The sequence below is a fragment of the Sciurus carolinensis genome, chromosome 4 (assembly GCF_902686445.1).
Source record: "Sciurus carolinensis chromosome 4, mSciCar1.2, whole genome shotgun sequence".
Classification (NCBI taxonomy): domain Eukaryota; kingdom Metazoa; phylum Chordata; class Mammalia; order Rodentia; family Sciuridae; genus Sciurus; species Sciurus carolinensis.
The window spans coordinates 114,337,842-114,354,222 of record NC_062216.1 but is presented as its reverse complement, the minus strand read 5'-3'; the positions used below and the strand labels follow the sequence as shown (position 1 = coordinate 114,354,222).

At 37.2% G+C, this 16,381-nt stretch overlaps 1 protein-coding gene across 1 annotated transcript in view; it reads left to right on the top strand.

Moving 5' to 3' along the window:
• Gtsf1 (gametocyte specific factor 1) overlaps positions 1–16,381 on the top strand; it is a 38,152-nt gene that overhangs the window by 6,653 nt on the left and 15,118 nt on the right. The window contains exons 3-6 of the mRNA XM_047549775.1: positions 1,751–1,877; positions 2,302–2,385; positions 2,851–2,914; positions 4,001–4,095. Of these exons, the coding sequence (XP_047405731.1) occupies positions 1,751–1,877; positions 2,302–2,385; positions 2,851–2,914; positions 4,001–4,095 (370 nt within the window). The remainder of the gene's footprint in view (positions 1–1,750; positions 1,878–2,301; positions 2,386–2,850; positions 2,915–4,000; positions 4,096–16,381) is intronic.

Here is a 16,381-nt window from a genome sequence, read left to right as displayed (position 1 = left end):
GACTCGATCCCCACCACCAAAAAGAGAAGGAAAAAAAGTGTTTCTCTTATCATCCTAGAAATAAAATGTCTTTTTTGATTATTTCTCTAGCATATTTTTAATCTCTAGAGCAAGGATCTCTTAAAGTTAAACCTGAACAATGTGGATCAGCACTAGAATTCCACCACCACCACCACCCACACCTCCCTACATATTCTCAAACATTTCTCAAGGATAAAGATCGGGAAGGGGAGTCAAGTGGTATAAAGATTCTATTATAATTCCTGTCTTTGAATGTCCTTAATCTTTAGCCCCAAAACCTTTGCATTGGGCTGGGGTTGTGGCTCAGTGATAGCATGCTCACCTGGCATGCATGAGGCCCTGGGTTCAATCCTTAGCACCACATAAAAATAAAGGTATTGTGTCCACTTACAACTAAAAAATTAAAAAAAAAAAAAAAAAAAAAAAAACCTTTGCTTTGAATGCCTGATACCTCTTATGAAATTGTTGGAGATTCCTGCTCTCACAAGTTTCTTAGTTCTATGTTTTTCCAACCTTTTCCCTGCCTTACATTATTTTTACTTCGAGTTTTATTAGTGACATATCTTTCATTTGGGGAGGTTACCAGGAATTGAACTCAGGAGTACTTGATCACTGAACCACGTCCCCAACCCTATTGTGTGTGTGTGTGTGTGTGTGTATTTTTTTTTTTTTTTTTCCAGTACTGGGTATCAAACTCAGGGCCTTGTGCTTGCAAGGCAAGCACTCTACCAGCTGAGCTATCTCCCCAGCCCCCTATTTTGTATTTTGAGACAAGGTGTCACTGAGTTGCTTAGCACCTTGCTTTTGCTAAAGCTGGCTTTGAACTCACAATCCTCCTGCCTCAGCCTCCCAAGCTGCTGGGATTACAGGCATGCACCACTGCACCTGGCATTGGTGACATATCTTTTCCTTTTCCTAATAAATATATTTCTTGGGGCTGGGGATGTAGCTCAGTTGGCAGAGTGCTTGCCTTGCAAGTATGAGGCCCTGAGTCAATCCCCAGCACTGCAATCAATAAATAAATAAATTTCTTAATTGCTGGAATATTTGCCATAGAATTTGAATGACATGAAACTATTTGGGTTTAAGGCAAGGAACTTGGTCAGCAAAGTAGTCTCTATCATTTGGGCTTTTCCTTTGTGAAATAGCAAAATAAAGGTTAAATTGTTCAGAGCTTCATTGCAGGCCTCATTACTTTAAATAAGTGTCCCTGTGTTAATCTGAAAAATCATTGGTTTGTCTCTTCTGCAGCTCTCTTACAACAACTATTTTCTAGCACTTATTGGATTGCAATAGCAGGACACTACTGCAGTGCAGACTGAGTTTTAATGTTACTATTCATCCTGAATATCAGCTTGCAAAGACATCCAGAGAATGCTACCATTACAACTACACCACCTGAATCTTGCAACTTTGAGAAACAGAGAAAAAGATATGGTTCAAATCTACTATTTAGCTCTACATAAGCCACTTAAATTCCAGTTATCTGTGTTGTCAGTCTACAATCATAACAAAGAAGCTTATCTTTTGATTTTGAAATAATGACTATATTGTCTGTGAGTGATAAATAATTCCCTCTTAATTTTCTACTGTGAGTTTGCCCACTATAGTTCAGCTGTAAGTTTATTGAGGAATTTCAAGGGAGCCATTATAGACTAAGGTTAAGCTACTCCCTTTAGACTTTAAGATTTCTAAAGAACTGACAAATCCCTTAATTTTGGTTCCATAGAATCATCCTGATGTCGCAAACAAATTGGCTACTTGTCCCTTCAATGCTCGCCACCAGGTTCCTCGGGCTGAAATCAGTCATCATATCTCAAGCTGTGATGACAAAAGTTGTATTGAGCAGGATGTGGGTAAGCCTGACTAGCTAAATTATTTCAATACTAGAGGTTAGCCCCTTCAGATCTGTATTATGCTACATTGTCAACTTGATTTTTCTTTCTTCACTTCAAAAGAACAATATTTTTCTGCCTTTGAGATTTTTATCTTAGAGTAGCAATAGATTGTCAGTTTCTGATGTGTCATACTCCTTTCTCTTCTGAATAGCCTGATTCATTTTACTAATGAATCATCTAAAAATAAAATCCTTTCGTTGCCTTAAATATGGTAAATATCTTTGTTTCTGCTTTCTTTCTGTCAGCAAAGAGATAAGATCCCTTTTTAGTTTTTATATTATCCATTTTTTAGAAACAAAGACCCATTAGACTTCCCTGCAGTCTTTCAAAGCAGTAACTTGGCACTGTCTCCTTCTTATGTCAGATCTCTATTGTCTTGCAGTTAACCAAACCCGGAACCTTGGACAAGAGACTCTGACTGAGAGCACATGGCAGTGCCCTCCTTGTGATGAAGACTGGGATAAAGGTAAAGTGCCTCTACATCTTTTTCTTCACCATGTCTAAATCCCAAGCCATTTGCTTAAGACAGAAGGAAGATTTTCCCTTTTTATGAACATACCATGTTGTTCAGAATGCCTTATTATTTTTATTAGACCCCAAAATGAGCACATTTGTATCCCTGTGCAGACACGTAGAACAGCCTATCGCTCTTGATTGGAAAAAGCACTCCTTTACATCTGCTTTTTTCCATAAATTGTGTTGTACCATCTGTGTTTGATTGTTACTGGGCACATTTATTATTATTTATGTCGCTTGTGTTTATATCCTTCAATTAAATTCCTGCTTCTGTGTCACTTCAGCAGGGTACTTGATCAATTTTTACTTGCATTTCCAAACTTAGGTGTATCATTTCCCATCTTACACATACAACTAGCATGAACTAGTATCTTATCAAGTAGTACTACAAACTATGTTTTGCTTCCTTTGGCAGATTTGTGGGAACAGACTAGCACCCCATTTGTCTGGGGCACAGCTAACTTCTGTGGCAACAACAGGTAAATGAAATGGTCTCTTTTCCAGAACTGCCTCCCCAGATTAGAGCATCCTGTTACTAAAAAGAAAAATTCAAATCTACCCTCTTTCCTTGATGATGATCTTTGGTAGTAACTAAGTATAGACATTGTTTTAGTGGAATTTTTTCCCCTTATTTATTCCTTGATTTATAAAAAGGTCATGTGTTCTGTGCTAATCACTGGGAATACAAAAATATTAGTATAGAGTCTTAACAAGGGAGACATTGATGCCAGACATTCTTGTGTTTTGTTTTTGTGAGCTTTACATTATTTTAATTGAAAAAATTTGCAGTTATACCACTTGAATCATTTTTACTCTAGGAAACTAATGTCTACATAAAAAAAACAAATAGTAGTCATAAAAGTTCTTTATTTGAGATTTGGAGACCCAGAGTATGTATTTTCAGGAAAGAAAATACATCTCCCCACTAATTTTTGTATCTAATTTAAAACTAAGATTTCTCATTACCTCCAATACTTGGTCCTTAAAAGATCAATTTTCCAATTCAAATGAGACTATTTCTGGATTAGAAAATAAAGGAATAAGATAATAGACTTTATTTTTTTCCTGAATAGAATGTTTATTGATTTTTTATTTCTTAGTTACTGAGATCAGTTGATAATTTTATTAAATAAAAACTATATGCTCTGAGATGGAAAAACTTAAAGATGAATTCCATTGGTTGCAACTTTAATTTTATATCAGTTCTGAGATTTGCTTCCTTTGGTTAAATTGAATGGCACTTTAGTTCATGTCTTGTTTATTGAATGAGTTGATGAGCCTGTCATACTACTGAACAGTAGATGGCATTGCTGTTTATCTCAATTTCTGGAAAGTGAAAATGGTTAGACCCATTTTGATGCCTGTTCAGAACAGGGAACTTTCCAGAGAAAATGGTAATCATCCTAATTGCAGGAATGTTTTAATGGAAATGTGTTTACATTTCAGATGAATGTAGGTTGTTGCTTTTGCCCAAATTACAAAAACACACATTTTGATTATCTCTTGTGTGCCTGCCTGGAGAATTCAGATATGCTGACTTGTCAAAATTCTCCTCATTTTTGCAGTCCTGCAAGCAACATAGTCATGGAACATAAGAGTAACCTGGCTTCCGGCATGCGGGTTCCCAAGTCTCTGCCGTATGTTCTGCCATGGAAAAACAGTAAGTGAAATAGCAGCAAAATGCTTTTACTCTCTTTGTTATGCCAAAAACAGTCTTGATTATCAGATATGTTCAGTCCAAACATCTTGCACCCCAAAAGTAAGTGCCTCCTTAAATTTTGTGTTCTAAGCACCTCACTCACTTATTTCTTCTCCTGGCCCTGGTTCGAAATCAGAAATTATAAAGAGTAAAGTATAAGGGCCGGTGCAGTGGCACATGCCTGTAATCCCAGCGGCTTGGAAGGCTGAGGCAAGAGGATCTCAAGCCAGCCTCAGCAAAAGTGAGGCACTAAGCAACTCACTTTGAGACCCTGTCTCTAAAGAAAATACAGAATAGAACTGGGGATGTGACTCAGTGGTCAAGTGCCTGGTACCCACCCCACAACCCCATAAAAAGAAAAGAAGAGTATAAGACCACATCAAATATCCTAAGTAAATTTGGGGCCCAATAAAAAACTATTGATTTTGGCTAAGAGGAAGTCATCCCTGATTTTCAAGGCATACTATCAATAGGAAATTGGGATCAGAAATTGTCCTAAAAAGAAATGGGTAGAGAGAAAAAGAAAATAATAAGTCTTAAGAGCCAGCATAAGGCATAGAATTCAGATGTCTTCCCTAGACATCCAAAGAAATGCTCAGTAAACAGATAACTAAATACATATTACACTACCCTGATAACAAAATCCCCACATTCAGAATACCCAAGGTAGTGTGATTTTTATTTAATACAAACTTTTTTTAGCATTGCTTCCCAAATTCAGATTCCCTTGATTTCAGTCTTTGCTACAATTTAAGCTAATTTTTGAGGGGTTAGAGGATCCCCTATAAAACATCTCCCACTGGATACTTGCATTTCCCAAAAGTGAAATCATCAAATTTCACACCAAAAGGGTTGGTAAGTGAGGGACTGTTTTCCCATGCTCTTGAAAGGAATTTGATCACTAACTTTAAATTCTTCTACTTTTATATGATTATTCAGTATACTCCAGGAATAAGTCATTTGTGTTTAGTAAGCATAGCGGATGAAGTGAATTTCAATTGACATGGTGTATTTATTTTGAAATATTTCTACTTGCAGATGGAAATGCACAGTAACTGAATATCTTAAGTAAGTGTTTCAGTTTTATTTCAGTATCTCTTCAGATGGTAGCAAGATTTAACTGGACATAAAGCAATTTGAGTCCAATTTTCTTTCAGATTATGGTACCAAATTAAAGCTTTGTGTACGCGCATGTTTTTTAAGTATATAGCCTCTGTTATGGCTTTACACGCTAATGAATAGACATTTACTGGTTAAATTAGAATTCTGTTAACATGCTAAGTTGTTTTTGCTAACATTAGTACACATTTCCTTTTTTTTTTTTTTAACCGAAGTTGCATTTGAGATCCATCACGCCTCTTTTAATGGACTGAGATTAATCAGACAGCTGTGCTCCACTGCTCAGCAATTCTCTCCCTGTGCAGTACAGTTTAATTCTCATCAAAAAATTCATACTTTTTAATGAGCAGTTAAAAGTTTTGGGTCTCTTAAGAGTCTTACATTGCTGATATTATCTGAGTATTTGATTGAGCAGAACTTCACAAAACCTATATGAAGAGACCAAAATCTTTTACTTTTCAAGGATGATGCCTTTCTTTGAGATTACTATATGTGCCCATGGCAGGGCCAAGTTTGACACTTCATATATGCCTTAGCTGAGTTTGCCCAGCATTGCTCTTGGCAAAGGGAATATTATAAAGGCTGAAAATGGAATTAATCCCAACTCTCTTACAGATAGTAGGCCTTTGGTGAATACTTACTGAATGAATAAATAATTGACCTATTGCTTGCTAGTCTCACTCTCTCTGGACAGTAAGTGGATGAATCTGTGTTAGGGTTCATTTTCTACCAAAACTAATGTTTCTTCTGCTGAGAAGTGGGAAAGAGATGCTAAAAGCAAATGCCTCTTAGCCAAAGACAATAATATCTTTCAATAAATATTGGTCATTTTTCTTGGTAGATTCTGACTTAAAATTGTCAAATACATCTGAAAACCAGAAAATAAGATTTAACTTCAGAAGGAAAAGAGACACAATAGCACTGGGGTGTGTCAGAAAGTATACATTGAACAGACCTGGATAAATGGTGAACTTTGAATTCCTCTCTGATGTGCTGCACAAGATGTTTGGTGATCACGCAGTACAGATAACTTGCTAGTAGAAAAAACGGCAACTCTAAGATGAAAACCTAGGAGAAACTTCTTTCTCTATAATTTAAGATAAGACACTTCTTTAGAACTTAACTCTTTGCTGTTAAACTCCTTCCACACTGCAAATTTATTTTTTCTGTGAAAAAAAAAGTCCTAGATTAAATAAGAATCCTTAAGAGCCACAGACTTTCTTATCCTCTCAATAAAAATGAAGCATCATTTTTTGAATGTCTATTGTTACAGAATTCTGTAACTTCTTTAAAGGATACAAAAGAAATAGAAGATGTGATTTATTCCCTTAAGGAACTTATGTATGGGTGGAGAATTTTGGATGTATAGACATGAGCATGTTTTGTTCACTTAGTACTTATTGCACTGTATCCCATTGGTATTTTTATCAACAACTCCACTTTTTACCTGATATGTACCTCAAAGATAGGTAATACCATATTTTTATCCCCTAATGTACATTGTAATAGCTCAAAATATATTGTTGAATTAATGAGTAAACAGAGTATATAAGAAGAGAAAAAGATCCATATAAGTCGATTGGAATTAGTCCTAAATTATCTGAAGGAGCCAAGTGTGGTAGCACATGCCTATAATCCCAACAGCTCAGGAGACTGAGGCAGGAGGATCGCAGTTCAAAGCCAGCCTCAGCAATTTAGCGAATCCCTAAACAACTCAGCAAGACCCTGTTTCTAAATAAAATATAAAAAAAGACCTGGGGATATGGCTCAGTTGTTAAGTGCCCCTGGAGTTCAATCCCCGGTACCCCAAAAAAAATTGTCTGAGGGCATCATTTGCCTGGAGAGTCAATTCTGATGTTCTCCTCACTTAGGAAACTGTTAATAGAAGTGTACACTAATGTCTGTGTAAAATGTTTTCAATTCAATTAGCCATTCTCTGTGTACACAGTGGTACTAAAGAGCTAAGAGTCAGAACGCCCTTGGTGTTCTGTCATTAACAACTGGATTCCTCCAGTTGACCAAGAGAATTTAATTGGGTTATAGTTGTGTGGCCTGTTGTGCCATGTAGTTGGTGCTTTTGTCTTTGAAAGGAACTAAAAACTCTGTTTTGTCTGTTTTTGTTTTGTTTTTTTGTTTCCTTGCAGATGCCAGGTCCTAGAAGACTCTTGCTTCTTCCTGCTACCCAAGGGTTCTTCATTTTTTTCTCCTTATCTAATAATAGAATGATAAATTGTCTGTGACTTTCAAACTGACAAGTACCTTTTTTTCTTCCCCCCTTTGAATTCTCATTCATTTAATGCAAGAACCCTCATACTCAGAAGAACTTCCATCAATTCTTCTGAAGATGGCTTACTTGATAATCCATCAAGGTAGAGAGTTTGGTTAAGTTCATGCAGCCCCCAAATCAAAAATCACATCCCAAACATAATGATTTTGAGGTTATCTCAAATGATCCAGCAAAAACCAGACACAGTGGTGCCCACCTGTAATCCCAGCCATTCAGAAGGCTGAGGCAGGAGGATCCCAATTTCCAGGTCAGCCTCAGTAACTTAGGGTGATCATTAGTAACTTTGCAAGACCCTGCCTAAAAATAAAAAGGACTAGGGTGTAACTCAGTGGTAAAGTACCCCTGGGTTCAATCCTTAGTGTACATACACACACAAAATCCAGCTAAAGCTAAAGTAGGTAGGAAACTTGGATAGGAGAAAACAAGTGTGTTTTTTTGTTTTTTTTTTTTGTTTTTTTTTTTTTTTTTTGCTGTGTGTGGACCAAATTCTTTTAAGGGTTTAAAGTGTTTATAGAAATGGGACTTTTCCAATCCATCTATTAATCCAGAATCTCTCAGGTATTGATAGCATTTATATAGCAGAGTACCCCATTCTTCTTTAGAAACTTTAGAACATCTTGCTGTCTGAATATTTCCAACATAGGGTAGATTTTTTCATTATCATCCCACATTCCAGCTAGAAACTACTAGCTGTCAAAGTAGGTGTGGATTAGGTAGGGATGAAGATTGAAATAGAGGGGAGAAACAAATGTATGTGTGGAGAAGAGGTAGGCTTTCCACTGGTGTGTGAAATTTGATTAAGCTTCAAAACTTGAATGTGTGAGGGCCCTGGTGACTGCCATGGAATGTGTGCATAACAGTTTAGATTTCTGAAACACCCAAGGCTCTGGCTGTCATAGCACTTTGTGGGCCCTAGCAAAGAGACATCATAACCTCCCCAGATCAGTTTTTGTAGAAATTTGTTGTTTTGGTCCCCCCCACCCCCACCGCCGCCCCAGAGTGCTAGGGATTGAACCCAGGACTTTATGCGTGCTAACTATGTATTCTATCACTAAGTTACAGTCCCAGACATTGCAGACCAATTTTTTGGTCATTTTCAAATTTAGTTTGGTTTTAAAGCTGTATGGCCTGGGGATAGATTTGAGATCTGGATAAGCCCCCAGTACAATACTATTTCTACTTCTAGCTGCATGATCTTAAGTGAATAACTAAGAGCTGGAGAGGTTGGTACTCTACTGAGGAAATAAAACCTCCCTGTATCCCTCATTCTGGACATTTATGTTTGTGCATTAAGCAATACCTCACAACAATGTAACTTTGTTTTAAAGTGATCATATTACTGGATACAAAACCCCTTTGATTTTGTTAATTTTGGTGATGACAGAACAAAACAGTCCATATAATACTTGTAACCAGGAGCTCCTAACTAGTTAAGAAAAACAAGAGGTGTGAGTCTTATCACAATACAACTCAACAAAGGAATTGAATAGAAAATAGTTACTTTGTGTTCCTTTATATATGTAAAGGGCTAAGATAAGCTAATATCTACCATTTGTGGGAAAAAAAAAATCTTAGTTTTTTATTTTGGGAGGACTTCTCTTTGTCATGACTACTAGAACGTAATCATAAAACCTCCAACCTTCTGGAGCATGAATAGCACTCTATAGAAGAATGTTAATTTTGGTAACTCACAAAATAGTCTTGTTGTTTCCTTAGTAAATTAATTATTAAAGCTGCTAATATGTCTGATTCACAAGCTTTCAGAGACTGCTTGGGATTTTCATTGGACCTAGGCTTCACTAGTGTGGATTTAGTTCGCTGGAAATGGTTGAAGAGTCCTAAAAAAAAACAGTACAAAGAAATGGTTATTTATCTCTAGCACTTCTGTCAGAAATTGGGAGTAGCTGCTTATCTGTGGGACCCTCTTATCTTTGGAACCTTCTTTTTTAGAGATACCCTTCCTTTGAGATGTGAACAGTAAAAGGTAAAAAGTTGAATATTCTGCCTTAATTTCAGTTATAGTGTTATGGTTGAAGGTTAAAGCAGAAGTGTTTCAAAATCTTGGCCTAAAAAGCTAAACTCTACATCTGGGTCTTGTCCAGGGCTTCCATTCTGTATCCCAAGGAAAGGATTTGCTCTTTGGAAGATTGCCTTTCTCTGCAGGGTTTCTACAAGTGCCATTGTAATTTGCAAATGTACTCACCAGGAATAAACACATGTTGATGATAAGTGATGCTTAACTCTCCTGGTAGCTATACCTGAACTAAAGAGGGAGAGTGTTTGGATTTAATTTCAAATAATGCACTGCAGTACCCTTTCATTGGTGAGGCAGAACAGTAGCTGCTTGTGTTAGTCACTTAGACAAAATATATACAGTATGTACTATACTGGCATTCTTGGAGTCCTTTAGTTACCCTTTTCACACTTCATAATAAGCTTAAGAATAGGCAAAAACTGAAGCAATAACATTTTACTTTTATCGTTTTTAAAGAGGCAGTATATAAAAATCAAGGCAATTTGTATACTTTGTATTTGGTTTTGGTTGATTGGTTGTTTTTGTTTGGTGCTGGGGACTGAACCCAAGGCCTTGTGCATGCTAGGCAAGAGCTCTACCACTGAGCTATATCCCCAGAACTATATACTATATATATATATATATATATTTTTTTTTTTTTTTCTTTTTGAGATGGGGTCTTGTTGTGTATACTATATTTAAAGGATCAAAGCTGGACTGGCCTTGGAAAGAAGAGACCTTTAAGAAAGTACATATTTCAGGTGACAATTCAATGGGTACAATAAGGAAAAACTATTGAAATTCCATGAGAAGAATACTGTAGCAATAGTATTTGCTCATTCTTTTCATTGTTATCTTCTTGATACTGGTAAGGTTCAAACGCATTCACATCCTACTTTACAAAGTTGGCTCTTCAGAAATCTCTGAGGACGCATTAACGTGTTACCTCATACCAACAGTCTCTGCTGACTTTCTGTTCCAGCCATACTGAGATCTGATCAATGCAAACCTGAGTATGAACAGGATATTTGCCACTTCCACAGTAATTTCTACTACATGTTCCCATTCACTTAACCCTTAAAACTGGGTGAATGGTAAGACAAATACGGAATCCAGTGTTGTTTATAGCTAGGAAGAACAGCATCTAGGCCAGACAGCAACCCTAGAGAACAGCTATTAGGTCAGCAGTTTTACATTTGTGTTTTCCTTATTTTAAAACTGTTTTATGTGAAACAAAAAATAGTGTAAGACACTTTGAGGAAATCTGAAGACAATTTTGTTTGTGTTATAAGAAAATAAATCCAGGTTGTATGAAAAACTGCTACTTACAAACCCAACCATGCCTCTTAATTTTCATTAAAATACTTGTCACTGAAATAATGTATGCTTTTCAAGTTCATCTGTTCAAGTTCTATTTCCTCAGATTCGAGTTTGAGGTTTTTATTGGACGACTCCTTGTGTTGGTTTTCTCTAGAGTAAATCTTTATAGCAGAGGTGCAAATTGAAAGTGATGGAAAGTCTTGAGATTAGAAGCTCCACTGAGATATCCTTTTGTTGAATTGGAGATTTTGTCAGATGATTCAGTGTTTTAGCTTTATGAAACCCTTGAAAAAGAAGCATTGATGTGATTCCACTAAGTATGTAACTTTGTTGTTCACCTATCATATCTCATTAGAGCTGAAAGAGAGCTTAGAAAACACTTAATCCAAGATTTATTTTACATATGACGAAATGGGGCTGGGGCTGGGGCTCAGTGGTAAGAGCGCTTGTTGAGGCATTGGGTTCAATCCTCAGCACCACATAAAAATAAATGAAATAAAGGTATTGTGTCCATATACAACTAAACGTTTTTTAAAAAAAGAAACTGGTTGGGGCTGTAGCTCAGTGGCAGAGCACTTGCCTATCATGTGTGAGGCACTGAGTTCGATCCTTGGCACCACATAAAAGTAAACAAAGTTATTCTGTCCATCTACAACTACAAAAAATTTTTTTTAAAGAAACAGGTCATGTATAAATATGAATCATGAGTTTTTTAAAAGGAAAAAGAATGAAAAACACAAAACTCAAAATAGCATTTACCTGTGGAAGAGGCCAACATAGTGAGATCAGGAAGAAAAGGGATATTAGTAGTAGTATGTTCAATAAGTTAGTTTCTTGGTGTTTATTATGCTTACTATGTGTGTATTAAGTAATATATAATTTTAAAACATTTAAGAATAATTGTTAAAATAATTGTAGAGTGCAACACAAGTCTGTTCTTCCTTAGCATTTTACATTTTTTAACTCAGGAGTTGGAGGGGGAAAAAAAAAACAGGACCTGAAAATTTCATCTTTGCTAAGGATACATAATGTGTCATAGTGAACTATGACCATAACCCGAGATTTCTGATTACTAATTATTGGTTTGGGCATCTGCACCAGTCTGCCTCCCTAAATGTTGATTTTTTTTTTTTTTTTTTTTTTACTTTTTTTTTGTAGTTGTAGATGGACAGAATGCCTTTATTTTGTTTATTTTTATGTGGTGCTAAGGATCTATCCCATTGCCTCATATATGCTAGACAAGTGCTCTACCACTCTGAGCTACAGCCCCAGGCCCCTAAATGTTGATTCTGTACTCATCCTCTCTTTCTCCCAGCCTACAGATTTCTTCCAGAACTCATTTCCATGTCTGCCAACTTGAAGTCCATGATCAGTTTCGTCAGTGGCCTAAAACCAGCACTCTGAATTCCCTAGACCCCTTTGTTCTCTCTCTCCTTCCCCAACTTCCAAGTCAGGTAAAATCCACCACCTTTTAATTGTAGGGTATTAAGCATAGGTAGGGAAAATATCAAATGTACTACCTGACTCCACAGCAGATATATGATTTCTAAAATCAGGCATTCATTTCTGTTAAGCTTTTAGGCTTTATCTGGTTACTGTTACAATCCTTTTACTATTCTTAACTTAGTAATCCCCACTTCCCACCCCCTACTTTCACCAATGACTTTATATCTTTCTTAAGAAAATACTGGTGTCAAACTCACCTTACTTTTTATCTCATATAGCAATTTTTTTCTTTTATCTCAGAGATACACTTCCTCTCCAAGGCTAATTTCATCTCTGTGCCCTGTACTGTATCCATTGTATTAGTTATCTATTGCTGTGTAACAAATTTCCCCTCAAACACACTGTATTAAAACAATAATAAATACTTGTTACTCTCACGGTTTCTGTGGGGAAGGAATTCAGGAGTGGCTTACCTGAGTCATCTTGACTTGGGGTCTTTCTGTGTTTACTGTCAAGATTCAGCAAAGGCAGAAACTTTCTGAAGACTTGGCTGGGTCTGGGGATTTACTTACATGTCTGGCAAATCGGGGTTGGTTATTGGCAAAGGGCCTCAGCTCCTCCCCATGTGGGACTCTCTGCAGCCTGTTTGAGTGTCCTCACGTGTCAACTGACATTCCCAGAATGGACAATTTAAGAGTGAGGTAGAAGTTATAAATTCTTCTATGCATGATTTCACTTCAGAAGTCACACTCCTTCATTTCTACATTATACTTTTGGTACACTGATGAGCCCTTTTCCTTGTGGGAGGGGACTGTATAGGAACATGAATACTAAGACAAGAATCACTGGGATTGTGTTGAAGGCAGGCTGCCACACTCAGTTCCCCATCCTCCAATATTTTCCACAAGTAATTCTCTCACCTCTCTTTACCTTTCCTTAACTCTTTCTACTACAAAAATCTAGTCACCTCCATTCTTTTAAAAATAAAAAGATATACCCTTTTTCTCCAAGTTGATCAGGGTTTGGTTGCAGAGAATAGAACCCATTCTAACTAGTGTAATCAGTTGGGGACTTGTTATAGGGTGCTAAATGGACCACAATTTTTAGAAGAGCTGAAGAAACAAATGCTGGACTATCAGAAATGATTCCTAAAGATGGCTGAGGGACCTGACACTGCTTCCCTACATTAGGAAGCAGCACACCACTGTTGCCACTGTCAGCATTCCCAAATGTGTTCCCTACACCCTTTCTTAACCCCTCCGGCCTCTGAATCCAAGTGATAAACTAACGTATCTGATTGACAGAGTTTAACTGAGATGTGATTTAAACTAACTGGAGGCTAAGGATATAATTCAGTAGTAGATCACTTATCTGGCATGTGCACTGTCCTGGGTTCAGTCCCCAGCACCATAAAAATAAACTAACTAGCTACAAGGGAATGTGGAAAACATCATCTTTAGCTTTTCAGTCTCTTTCCGTGCATGCTCAGTAAACCAATACATAGACCCCTTCACACTCCCTCTCAAGCAGTTGCTTGCTTGCTTTCCTTCAGTGCCAGGTTTTTTAAAAGATTCTTGAAGGACTTGTTTAAATCTTCCCCTACCCACCCGACTGTACTGGGGAGCAGAGCAAACACAGGATCTCACACATACTAGGCAAGTACTCTACCACTGAACTAGGTACCCCAGCCCCATTCTTTCTTCTTAATCTGCTGCAGTCTGCCCACTCTATTCTGTCTCCACTGGACCTCCTAATGTACAGGACCAGTGGGTTTTTTCAGTACCACTCCCTGGGCATTCAAGGAGTAACAAGTTATTTCTTGTTATGCTGTGGTAGGAACCATATTAATCCTATACACAAAATTACTTAAGGTTCTTTCCTCAAGGAGGCCTTGAACCTAAAGGCACTTAGAATTTCAACGATCACCTAAATTAAATGTGCTTTTCCTCCTACATAACTATTCTTAAGTTAATCATGACACTCTTCATTCAGTCTTTTCAGAATTCCTTCACTTTCAGTCAGTCACTAAATCCTGGCATTTCAATACCAGAGATGACTTCTGAAGCTAACCCAGTTCTTTGCATCCCCACTGCAACTGCTGTATTTCAGATCAGCAGCCTTGCCTGCTTCTGGGTTTTCCCATTTCATTTTATCTTCCATTGCTTTAGCACAACTTTCAAGATATTTAATTATCTGTTCCCAATTTACCTTGTAATAATAGCAAAGGCTTATCTAAGCAACTGTTATGTGCCAAACATGGTATAAAGTACATATATATATATATATATATATATATATATCTCACATTTAATTCTACATAATCTGAGTGAAGTACCATCTACATAATCTGAGTGAAGTGATGGTACTGAGGTACCATCACTTGGTAGATAAGGAAACTGAGGGTCATAGAATTCAGAAGATTTGACCAAAGTTTCTTGATTTCTGTAAGGAAGAACCAGAATTAAAGTCATGTCTGCTACTCCTAAAGCCAGTACTCTGTGTGTGTATTACTGGGAATTGAACCCAGGGTCACTCTATCTCTAAGCTACAGTCTCCGTCTCAACACTTTTTTTTTTTTTTTTTTTTTTTTTAGAGACAGTCTCGCTAAATTTCTGAGGCTGGCCTCAAATTTACAATTCTCCTGCCTCAGCCTCTCTAGTCACTGAGATTACAGGTGTGCACCACTGTGCCCAGCAAGCACACTTAATCCCACTGCATTTTAAAATTGCTACAACTTTATCTCTCCTCATCCTATTCATAATCTAGTCTTGGTGAATGCACTATCATCTTTAACACATAGTCTTTAATGATCATACTTTTGTTTTAGTCAGCTATTTCACTGCTGAGACTAAATGATCTGACCAGCACAATTATAAAGAAGGAAAGGTTTATATAGGGCTCACAGTTTCAAGGCCTTAGTCCATAGAAGGCCTGCTCTATTCCTCAGGGCTCAGGGTGAGGCAGGACATCATGGCAGAAGGAAGCAGCTTGCATCATCAGGAAGCAGAGTCTCCAGATACAAAATATATACCCCAAAGCCACACCCTACCGCTTCAATTAATCCCATCAGAGATTAATGCACTGACTGGGTTAAGACTCTTACAACCCAATCATTTCTTCTCTGAACCTTACTGCATTTTCTCACATGTGAACTTCTGAGGAACACCTCACATCCAAACCGTAACACCTCTCCTTAAATGTACCTATTCCTTACCCTTCCCAACACTTTTCTGCTTAGCATCTTCCTATTCCATCTTCAAGTTCCAACTCAAATGTTACCTCCTTAGCTAACCTTTTCAAGCTCTGTTCTATACTCTTGTTCTCTGTTCATACTTTTTAAAATAGCATTTACTGAGTTGTGTGGTATTGTCTTTTAAATACATCAGTCATGTTTAGGGAAAAAAAAAAAAAAAAAACCAGTCTAGATATTTTAAGCAGGGAGGGAAAATAATACAGAAAATTGGGTGGTTACAAGATCATTTGAATAACTGAAAGAGCTGATGATAAGGCCAAGCCTCTAGGAATAACTCCCAGAACTACTGGACTAACCTATCAGGGGCCCACAGCCTCTGAAGACCACTAGAATGCTAAGTTTGAGAAGATGGCACCTTAGCTACCATTCCACAATGTACATAGTATCAGACTTTTTATAGAACCACTGACTAATGTAAACATCTGCATCTGCGGGCAGGTCACCTGAAGAGGGAGAATGGAAACTGGATAATCAGTACCTTGAGCACTGAGAGTTTGCTAAAGTATGTTGGGGTTTTGAATGTTTGCTTTTTAACAAGATAAGAGGTCAGGTTTTGGTTTTTGTCCCCCGCCCCCTTTAAAGGAAATTAGTTACCTGTTCAGAGGAACAGGTACCATATGCCATCTCATTCACACACACAAAAAAAGCCCTATATATGCCTACATATGTGAATGTATAACGTGAATGTATAATTATAATGCACCAATAAAAACTTTTTCTAAAAAACCTTGTTGCTATATTATTTGAGTACTAAATAGGCAAGCAAAAACTATGTGAAAAAGTGGTTTTGAAAGCAGTTAATAGGTAA